Here is an 11006-nt window from a genome sequence, read left to right as displayed (position 1 = left end):
TAATTTGGCCAAAAAACGTGTGCATTACATTTGAGTAAATACAGTAATTTGCCCTCCCTGCAACCTGCAGTTCACTTCTGCGCATAAAAGCAAGTCAGAACTTGCCATGATGTCGTAAGGATGATTTAACACAGGATAATAATGGAAACAAATCCTTAAGCCCAGTGATGAACAGAACATTAGACTGGTCTCCTACTATGTCCATTTTGAGGAAAGCGTCACGGATCTCTTTCTAGCCTCATGACCTAACGTTCACCTGGGCAGAAAGGAAGTATAAGAAGGATCACAAAATACTTTTTACCTCCTTTAATTTGGAACACTTCTTAAGGATACACCTTCAAATACAGTTAACAAATGGTTACATTTCTGAATTTGGTAGACAGGAGAATTTTACATCCACAGTTTCACAGGACACCAGAGGCTTGGTTCATTGGAATGTAGTATTCCAGACACTCATTTGGAATTTAAAGGCTTAACTAATTTTTTTCTTAAGGGACTATATTTATAGATGACTTGCCTGTCTCCTACCCTTATTCTTATCCAAACCATGCTTTAAGAGGTTGTATAGCAATGGCACAGGAGTCAAGTAAAGAAGATGTTAACAGGTTAGACATGCTGCAAGAACTTATTTTGCACATATTAAGACTGTACAAGTATACAGAACAGAGCTAAAACTTGCAGGCTTTTTCTCTTAAATTCTGCACACAGCCCCTTTCTCAAGAGTTACTGTATTATATTCCCTGTCTGTAGTAGCTAAGGCTCAGTGCGTAACCCTGAAAGCCAATGGTACAAATTAAGCAATCCTTTACAGCAAGAGAGCCAGGACCTAAGGTCAGATGGGCACAACTTTCCCTTTTAAAAAAGAGGGGGGGGAAGCTTAATTATAGAAGAAATTATGTCCACAATTAAATCATTTACTTTCACTGAGGATTTCCCGGCATTGAACAAAATTATTTTCCCTTATCTAAATTATTTGGACGGCTTCTTTAATTCATCCTGTGTGTATCTTGGGTTCTAGGTTTGAGAATTTCTGCATTACACTGTCAATCTTCTGTTAATTTAGTTACAACTATGAAAGTTTTAAAATCTAGTACTGCTGATCTATTCCCCTGTCCTCAGGAGCTGAAAACATACTTCCCCTGTTGTCTCTGAAGCCATACTAGGCATCTGGATGGAAAAACTCAGCTAATCAAGCACCTGACCTCGCAAAGTACTGCTCTTCAATGCATAAGCTGTAACGAGTTCAGTAATGGTCTTATTGTGCTACTCTACATGCTATATCGTTCTCTTCCTATTTAACCAGTTTCTAACCACTTTAAGACAAATAGTTAAATAAAACTGACTAGTTGGTGCTTTTCCAAAGATGGCTCACCAGAGAAGGTGGACAGGAGAGTCACTAAATCCATCCTGACTCATACTGGAAAAGATTTAGCAATGTTGAAATGGCAGGAGCAGAACAGGGAGAGTTAGCCTCACGCATGCTTGAAGAAATAGGAAAACCTCTCCTACAGCCTCTAGGACAGAATTAACAATCCAAAGAAACTTGTCAATGCAGACTAGATTCTTCTCTCCCAATCCTACTGGTTGCAAATGTTCCTCGCAGCGGTAGGCGTCCCAACCTTGCCATTTCTTTACTGCCGCAGTATTCCACCCCTCCCATAAACACACACACACACACATACACACAAACAGACTGGATTCCACCAAGTGTTTTCTGATTCTGTAGCAATTATGTGGGTGGAACCACACTGAGCGAGAGACTCCCCATAGGAGATCGCTTCCAGCACAACAGAAACCTGCAGAACAGCCAAAGTGACTGATTACTTCTGGCCCCAAGTGGTTAAGTCTGGAATGGGACCCTTGGCAGGAGCAGGGTGGGGGCAAGGAACTCTGGTAATTCCTCCTCTTACACTGATAAAATATGAAGCGGAATTTCAGATCACTAGTTGTTTGGGAAATAATCAGGTAATGGCGAACATGATTATATTAGGGGCCATGTTAGGCTCATTCCAGCAAATCAGCTTCATGGAGCAATGGCTGGTCTTTCAGTAGCAGGAACAGAAAGGGGAAGGGGAAATGGGCTGCTCTTTGCACCCAAAGCACCTCCCTGTTGAAGGTGATCTGTTCTGCTACAGGAAAAGGCTATGAATGCAAGGGAGCTGCAGCTCATGGATACAGCACACCCTGCCTATTTCACACAACCCTTCTAAGATGCACTTTCTAGGAAGCTACACGCTCTTACAGGGAATCATGGTTGAGAGAAATCAAAAATATTTTTGATACGCTTGAACCTGCAAATAAGGTTTCTTTCATGGTGGCTCTGCCTCAAAGCCTGTTTCTTCCAAACTCAGCAGTACATTCCACCCCTGCCTTCATGCTCAAATGGTTAGATGCAGAGGGCAAATGAGTTGCATGGAGGTCCCACTGATTTGCAACGGGGCCAGAGCATGATCAGCTGCCAACCCAAAGTCCACAGCAAGGGGAGTCTGCATCTAAAGTGGCATATCCAAGAATGATTCCATTGAAGCTTAACCGCCGTTTCAGAATCTGTTTTAAAAGAGCGGCATATTTTACAGCTTCTAAATCTGTGAGTCTGAAAAGCACCTGCTCCACTTTGCCTTGAAATCGACATGTTTGTTTTATTAAAGAGTCATAAAAAACCTAATTCCATCCTCTGTCCTTTGTATTCAGATTAAATACCCCCCCCCATAAAGCACACACACTTCGAGGGGAGGAATGGTGGGATATAGCTCCCTCCCATAAATGAAAAGATCCTAAATTTCAGCTCAACTAGGGCAGGATATCTTTGCCTGCCACCTCTGAAATAAAGGCAACACAAAAAGTGTTGTTTTCAAACAGCTCCTGCAGCCGTTCCAGGGTGCATTTGCCACCCATTCTCTTCCCCCAACAATCTGCAGGGCGAGGCTTTTTATTTCTAGTGGTCGCTTTCCCCCGAAGGCCAAGTCCTCTCTTTCGACAACTTCAGAGCCTTCTCATCTACACTGCCCCCCATCCCCCGAACATCCTGTCCCATCACACTTTTCAACAGCAATTGGTCTCCTCCTGCACAACATACGAGATACAATGTGTGCACCGAGCTCAAAAACCCCAAATCCAGTGTCCTGCAGATAAATTCATATTTTAATATAAAATATTCATACAGCATGCTAGACCAGCATCTGCCTAGCCTGCTCTCTCACTCAATACCCCTGGTAGCCCTTCAGTCTTCATTGGGGTGGAGTTCAACAGCTTCACTCCAAAATATGGTTTGGGGAGAAGGGGAGATTTGATTTGCAGAACTACCTTCACCACAGTATTTTGTTTTTAATGGGAAGAGGTGAGAGAAAGAAGAGAGCCGAATTCCAGAGTAGGGGTGGAGGTGAGAGAGGGAGGATAGGGTGGTTATTTTGACAAGTCCGGTCCCCCACTAAAGCCCCCCCCCCCAAAGCATCTTGCTCATCTCTCCATCTGACGCTTTTCTGCCCCCAACACAAAGCCATCTCTCCCTTCCAGAAACACAGCCTGGATCATTGTTCCCCTGTGTCATCTTCTGCTTCTTTCAGTTAAGAGTTAAATAATAATTATTAAATGTTTTGCTATAAAGATGAGGGTTTTTCTTTAAAAAAAAAAAAAACCAGAAACAAACACAAAACAAAACAAAAAATTTGCAGCCTTAGAGCCCTGCTATGGAGGGTGTCATGTTTCAGGCAGTTGATTAATGTCTGTCAGTTTTGTGTCGTTGAGGATCACACGGATTCTCTCCAGGGAATCTGCCTGCCGGATCCGTTCCAATTGGACCTAGGAGGAAAAATTATTTGGTTCATTATTTCCGGGTTCCCAGACCTTAGATCATAAAAATACTGTAAACTGCAGTGAAAAACCCGTCAGCCCATACGGATTGTTTTCTGTTCGGCTGCTAAAGCTGATCAATAGGTGGGAAACATTTTTAATGAATGGGAGTACATTTTAATCAGAGGGGGAGAAATTAAAAAGGCTATTTGGGTTCTGGGGTGTTACTGTAGCGAGATGATAAAGACAGACTTTCTTTAGAGTATGGTTTAACTAACATAAATCAGTGTAAATTATACCACAATTGCTATTATTATTATTATATACTCTGTCAGATGCACTAAGTGACCATAATAATAATCAAGGCAACTAGCTGTCAATTTACTACTATTACTTAGGCATTAGAGCCCACCCAGTCCAGCTTGGGCTTTCCGGAGTCTGGAAAATCTCTTCTGAATCTCCCCTTGGTTTATTCACCAATTGTGCCAACAACCCTACCTGAAGGGTCTGCGAAAGCTTCACAAAATCTCTCTGCACTTGCTCACTAACATCCAATTCTGTCTGCAGCCGCTGAGCTTTGTTCTTCTCCTCAAACATCAGCTGCTCCAGGTTTGCCTGAAACAAGTTTTTATTTGCATGAAAGGGCTTATCATTGCACTGTAAGATGGCCCTGATGGTCAGGGGGCATTGGAGTGGCAAATAATGCCCCCCCTTTTTACATGAACACAACCTATTTTCATTAATAGTTACCTTTGCAGCCAACTCCTTCTTCAGCTGCTCCTCAAGGCTGTTTCTCCTTTCCTGCAAGCTTTCCAGCTGTTGGTTTTTCTCCTTCAAGGCGGATTCCAACTGTGAAATCAAGAATAAGTTGCATAAGGTTCAACACTGCCCTTGTCTGGCATTCACCTGCATGAACTGACTGCAAGTTAACTAAATCTTACAATTCCCTGGCCTTTAATAAAACGAGAATGGAAAAGCCTGCAGTCAATGAACACTCTCCTGTATTGAACAGCCCCAGAAAACTTGGGCCAACTGCAAGTCCTGGGCAAGTGACGCCCACCTGCTCTACAGGGGCTGCTGCTACAAGGTGGACAGAGAGAGGCTGTTTTTCACCAGAGCATGTCAAACATCCCCTAAAGCATCCAGGTGGAACCCTTACCTGCTCCTTCCCTGCTTTTATTCTCTCCAGTTCTGTTTTCAGACTGGAAGCAGCAGCTGTAAGAGAAGAGAGAGACTTTCAGGTCATTAACCAACCTTGTGTTCGGGCACATGCTGGCCAGGTAGGGACTGAAGTCGCCAACATCACTTTCTCACCGATGGAATTCCATAAAAGACTGTTTATCATATTTCAATGTGTATGTTCCTGTCTGAGCCTCTAGCTGCTGATTTTTTCCTCTCAACTTATCTTGGCACGGAATATTAGGGCCCTGCCCTCCCTTTGCAAAGGGAAGGAGGCTGAGCAGCGGCAGGTGGCTCCCTCATACCTGTGCTCTGTTCTCAGGAACCTACTAGCTCTCAGGCATAGCTCTCACCTTGTCCTGTGACTCTGAGCCTGAGACACAAAACTCGTGCCATCTATCTTAAATCAGTAGAGATAAGAAGTTTCCGTGGAGGAAGGAAAAGCTTGTTTATGTATTTATTTTTATTTCCTAATATTTATACCCTGCTTGATTGCAAAAAAACAACAACCCCAAAAACAACCCCTCAAAGCTGTTTACAAAAAGATAAAACCAATTTTAAAAAAAGTCACAACCACTGTTGTGTTTGGCTATGATTAAAGCCTCACACAAATCCCTATGGGCAGGAATACCTTTGTATGGCAGGCTGAGGACTGGGAAAAGGTTCTAGAAAGGGGAGGAGCAGGGAATTCCATAAGCAAGATGGCCAGAGGAGGAGTGCACTTGAGTGTGGAAGAGCCTAAATGTCTGATTGAGGCAGAGGAAATAAGAAGGGGATAATGAGGCAAAGTGCTGTGACAGGCTGCATGCTATGTCCGCTGTCACTAGAGGATTGAACTGGCAACCCTAAAGAGGCAAGGAGGATCAAAAAGTAGCGGCTAGAGGCAGGATGAGGAAACAAGTACTGAATTTCCCATATCAATTTCAACTAGCCAGTTATTTGGTTGCAGGGTCCCATTTCAAACATTGGACTTATTTCAAGTGGTTTCATTAAAGCACATCGGGCATGACCCTGAAAAAGTTTCTTGGGATGCTCCTCTCAATATGGGGGACGAGAAGTGGAAAACTACCTTTCAAGGCTCTTGAAAGGGTTACCAAGATATTGCAGAGCACTTTGTGTGGTTTAGATGCAATGAATGGCACTGATCCTTCTGTGCAACTAGAGGAGCAGTTTCCTTCCAGCTCAGGGTACCTTTCTGCTCTGGTGCTCGGTGCTGCCCTCTCCCTCCAGGCCCAGCACTTGCCCTTTTCTAACCTATTTCCTCTTTGCAATTCTCTATTTCCAGCTGCAGAGTCTCCTCTATGTTCTCTTTCAAACATTGCTCAGCTTGAATCTGCTCTTTCAGGAACAAAATCTCCGCCTTCAGCTTTTCCTCCAGGTGGTCTGCTGCTGTCCGCACACTAATGATGTCTTCCCGATATTTGAGGACCAGGTCGCGGAGTTCCTGAAAGGAAGGTTGACACAGTTCTAGAACAAAGCACTCTCTCTTTCCCATGCCCAGACACAGCCCTAATGTAACAAAATATTTACCACCCTGCCCCCTGTAGAAACCGGTTTTAAAATTAGCAGAAGAGGGAAGTATACACTAAAGAGAGAAACCAACATTAGATTCCCCTCCCAAAAAAGCTGTGTGTCCAAATGCTAGATAATCTCTTTCTGAAAGTCAGCTGGGGGATGGTGGCAGGGTGAGGAAGAAATGTTGAGGAAGTAGAGATCCACACTGAGGAGCATCTGACACCAAGGTCCCACGACCTAAAGGCACCAGAGCAGAGTCCTCAAGCAGAGAATGATGTCTCAGCAAAAAGGCACCTGTGTGAGATTCCTAGAGTACAACTGGAAAATGCATACTAGTGAGGAGGGAGCAAGAATCAAGCATGACATTCAGTAGAGAGATGTCACATTTTCTAGGAAATCATCTTATTTCTTTTCACCCTGTAGAGTCAGGGGAGGGAACTGATGGGGGAAGGTGGTATGGCCAATTAATCAGGTATGGCCAATTAGACTTGGGCTCACCTCTAGGGGATGAAACTTGGGACATGTTGTATCTGACAGAGAGAAAGAGATGGATCATTGGCACCTTTCAGCAACCCAGGAAGAAGGAAAAGTGAAAAGGTGAGACTCTAGAGACAGAGATGTCAAACCCACTCCTGGTCAGTGTTAGAAACAGAGATATGAAAGCTAGGAGCTAAATGGCACCTTAAACCCAGGTTATGGACACAACAATGGAATGTCTATTCACACTTTTTGTAACAAGAATACAAAGCTGAAAATGAATGAACTGCAGCTAAAATATTATGTTCATTTTTCACATGGTCTAGTCCTTCCCTTGCCCACCCCCCTAACATTCTTAAGAGGGTCTCTTATCCAGTCTTAAGAGAGTAGCTGGAGGTGGGGAGGCAGAAAAAGGTCCTCCTTCCACTCTGCAGTTTTAATCTGAAATCTTAGGCACAGGACTGCGCCCAGAGCTCAGAAACTGCTCATGCTAATGAAACCCCCTGTCGCAAAATGCGCCTACAACTATGGGAGTTTCGAACACTGCTCCTGGTAGACAGAACCATCAAGGGAGGAATTCCAGCCTGAATGCATGGAGGATTTCGGAAATGTGACAGGCAGGTTGCTATGCAATGGGGAAGGTTAGGCCATTGTCCCAGGTACACTGGACTTTTAAAGGAACAGGCATGTATTTCATTGTCACACTTGTGTGCACAGAAAGCTCATTTATGCATGTGCCCAGAAGTTAAGGTCAACATGTACTAACCTAACCTCTCACTGGGGCAGAAGTGAGAATCCTTGTGTTTGTGTGGATACAGAGGCACCTGAAACTAACTTGTACATCTTTACTCAACTATCTCCCTGAGCTTTTCATGTTGAGAATAACTTCCAGTCAATAACCACAAACATATTCTCCTACCTCTCCAGATTCTGGCAGGATAAAGTCTTCAGCCTGCTGCAAAGAGACATGCAGGCAATGTTTTCCTTGAAGGCTTTCATTGTCTTTCTGGAGTCTCAACAACTCCTCCGAGACATGTTCCCTTGACTGCGTCAGGACAGCCTCCGGTGGAAAAAACACACACAAATATTTCAAAGTCATGGTTTCAAAATCAATGAAGTTGCATCTCCAACATTTTCTAAGCTCATGCAAGGTAAAACACTACCTCTCTTTGTGTCAACACCTACCCCAGATTGGAAATAGGAAGTGATTTTAAATCATGTAGGAGTCAGTGGGAATTAAACTGCTGCAGAAAAACACCTTACAGCTAACCGACCAAAGATCAATTGCATCATGGTTTCTCATTCCAACAAGCAGCATATTACCAGAAGCAGTAAAGGATAGATGTGTCTTTTCTTGTCCGCAAGGGTGCCCTTGCTCCATTGCAAGGTCAGAGTTCTCAATTACCTCAAAGAGCTTTAATAGCCTTTGAAAAGTTTAACACTGAAAGTAAAATCGATTGCAGCAGACACAATTGAACAATAATTCATACCGACATGATTCCGAAGGTAAACAGACAAAAAGGAATCTTGTTACATGAAGTGAAAAGAAAAATTCAAAACACCCAGTACCAGGATGACAATAACTGTTCTACTGCTCAGAACTGAGTGTGCAAATAAGTACGCATTTGCTGTTTACAAACTTTGCATTCAGCCTTCATCAGTAAAACAATTTCATGGTGGGTAACATTATGAAGAAAAATCTACACTGCCAGTCAAGAAAAGGTATTACAAAATCTAAAATCAGAATCTGCACTTACATATGAAAAAGAAGGAAGTTAAAGGCAAAAACCAGTTTATAATAGGCATATTTTGTGCCTGTTTCCTGAATGGAAGACTGACCTACTGGTCAAGACATGGGCAAACACTTCTAGCCTAGTGTCCATTCCTATCACTGTGAAGTTTCTGGGACAGAGCCAGCAACAAATGACACTAGGAAGACACTTATAGATACTTGAATCCCACCTGTGTAATCTCTAATCCACTTTTCCCACTGTTCTAGTGTGCAGATAGAGTGGGTTCAAAAGCCATGGAAGCAATACACGCCACTGCTGGATAAGAATAAGCTACCCCAGGACAAGATGAAAGACATAAAACCTCTGCCATCAACCGTTCCCAAGAGACTTTAGGTTGAGCATTTACCACCTTCTGACAAGACAGCCTTTCTGGCCTTTACACTGCAGGCAGAATTCATCATTATGTTATTATTTATTTATTGCATTTATATCTCACCTTTTTTTCTCCAAGCAGCTCAAGGTAGTGCACATGGTTCTCTCCCCCCTCCCTCCATTGCATTTAATCCCCAAAACAACCCTGTAGGGTAGGTTAGTCTGAGAGGCTGTGACTCATGTGGGGACTGAACCCTAGTCTCCCAGCACTCTAACCACCACACCACGCTAGTAGCTCTGTGGGACTCCTCTGCATCTCTCAGGACATGGTCAACTGAGATATCCCTACTCCTCTTATTGCTGCAGTGTCCTCAGTGCCCCCTTCCCCTGCCTTCCTTAATATTCCTTAGAAAGTGGCCATCTTGATGGGTTCCCCACCACCATGTGCATATCTGGGCTCCTCAAACAGCTGGATAAGCAGAGAGAACAAGGAAACAGATGCACACCTAGCTTTGCTGTCAGGAGTCAGCCAGGTACAATCTCCTTATTTCTCTCTCTCTATATATACATATATGTAGGTGAGGATGGACAGCACTCAAGTTTGTTAACTGCCTGGCATCAACCATTCTTTGCCTTGGAAGGGCAGGCAAGTGGATAATTACAAAGCTGTCATTTGGAGTAAAAAGCCATACAGTGACATTATTTATTTATTCAAAACCCCAAGATTATTTTAAAAAGTCTGCATCTCTTTTACCATTTGGTCCTGGACATCTCTCCTGGCTTGAGAAAATGCCTGTTGAAGTTCGCTAAGCAGGGCCTCGGACTCCTGAACTCTAACAATAAGCGAGGAGATCTGTTAAAGGGAAGGGGACGGGGGTGGGGGGGTGGGGAGAAGACCTTATCAACCAACACAAATATAACACAAAAAGGAATCACTATACAAAGTCTTTAGTAGATGGTGTGTTGCCCCTTGCGATGTTTCAGTCAGTATGTTGAAAGGGCCATGGACAGATTGGTGGGGATGTCTATTAGTGCAGGAATTTCTGGTACATGGTCTCTTATATAGCATGCAACTGAAGTCACCCAAGCAGCTTTCTCAACAGCAGTTGATAAAATTTGGGAGGCCATGATTACATACATTCCATTTGTCTTCTATTTTCTATGTGGAAGCTCTTCAAGCTTCTGATCACATGTCATTCAAGCATAGATGCATTTGATTCTTTAATTTCTATACTGCTTAAAATATTTTTTAAAATCTCTCTGATCAGTGTACAGATAACTGAAACAACAACAGACAACTTAAAACAGAATATTATAAAAATGCACAGTGATGTATAAAAATGTGATACAAAGTTACTGGTACATGTAATACAAGTTAATACAAAGTTACTCATATATGTAAATCAATATCTTTTCATTTTCCTTCTGACACACTCTACCTCTCAGCCTCTGGATTCTCACCCAGGGGCAAAACCAACTCTTAGCTCCCCTCCAAAAGTCTCACCATGAGAAGAGCTCCTGGAAACAGCAAACATCCTAGCCTCTCACTCTATAGACTTGCTTTTTGTGAGCAGGCCCAAGGTGGTTGGTACTTCCTCAGGCTGCGCATATATATTTTCCAGCTATGATCTGGCTACATAACTTGCACACATCTAAACTTCTCCTTAGGCTATAAAAGCGGCAAAGGAGTCTTGTGGCCCCTTGAAGATTAAATGTGGCATTCAGCTAAGTAACCCCTTTGAAATTAATGGACCTAACTTAAGTCATGTTCATTAATCTCAATGTGTCTACTCTGTGTAAAACTTAGCTGAATACCACCCCTACAAATTTATTATAGCATAAGGTTCCATGGACTACAGTCTATTTAATCAGAAGCATGCAATGTTATCCAGAGTTATATACATGGTGATGGTGATTTTATCGTTTCTACTGAAATACAAC

The 11006-nt window shown here is 43.0% G+C and overlaps 1 protein-coding gene across 4 annotated transcripts in view; it reads right to left on the bottom strand.

Moving 5' to 3' along the window:
* Positions 1-291: 291 nt before the first annotated feature.
* RABEP1 (rabaptin, RAB GTPase binding effector protein 1) overlaps positions 292-11006 on the bottom strand; it is a 53218-nt gene continuing 42503 nt past the window's right edge. For all 4 annotated transcript variants that reach the window (XM_053367896.1, XM_053367898.1, XM_053367897.1 and 1 more), the window contains 7 exons: positions 9820-9918; positions 7880-8020; positions 6223-6412; positions 4949-5004; positions 4540-4638; positions 4288-4404; positions 292-3798 (listed from right to left, as the gene is read on the bottom strand). In XM_053367896.1, the coding sequence (XP_053223871.1) occupies positions 3697-3798; positions 4288-4404; positions 4540-4638; positions 4949-5004; positions 6223-6412; positions 7880-8020; positions 9820-9918 (804 nt within the window). In that variant the 3' untranslated portion in view covers positions 292-3696. The remainder of the gene's footprint in view (positions 3799-4287; positions 4405-4539; positions 4639-4948; positions 5005-6222; positions 6413-7879; positions 8021-9819; positions 9919-11006) is intronic.

This window comes from Podarcis raffonei, chromosome 15 (genome assembly GCF_027172205.1).
Source record: "Podarcis raffonei isolate rPodRaf1 chromosome 15, rPodRaf1.pri, whole genome shotgun sequence".
In the NCBI taxonomy this organism is placed as follows: domain Eukaryota; kingdom Metazoa; phylum Chordata; class Lepidosauria; order Squamata; family Lacertidae; genus Podarcis; species Podarcis raffonei.
Note: the sequence above shows the minus strand (reverse complement) of the source record. Positions and strands in the feature narration are given on the sequence as shown.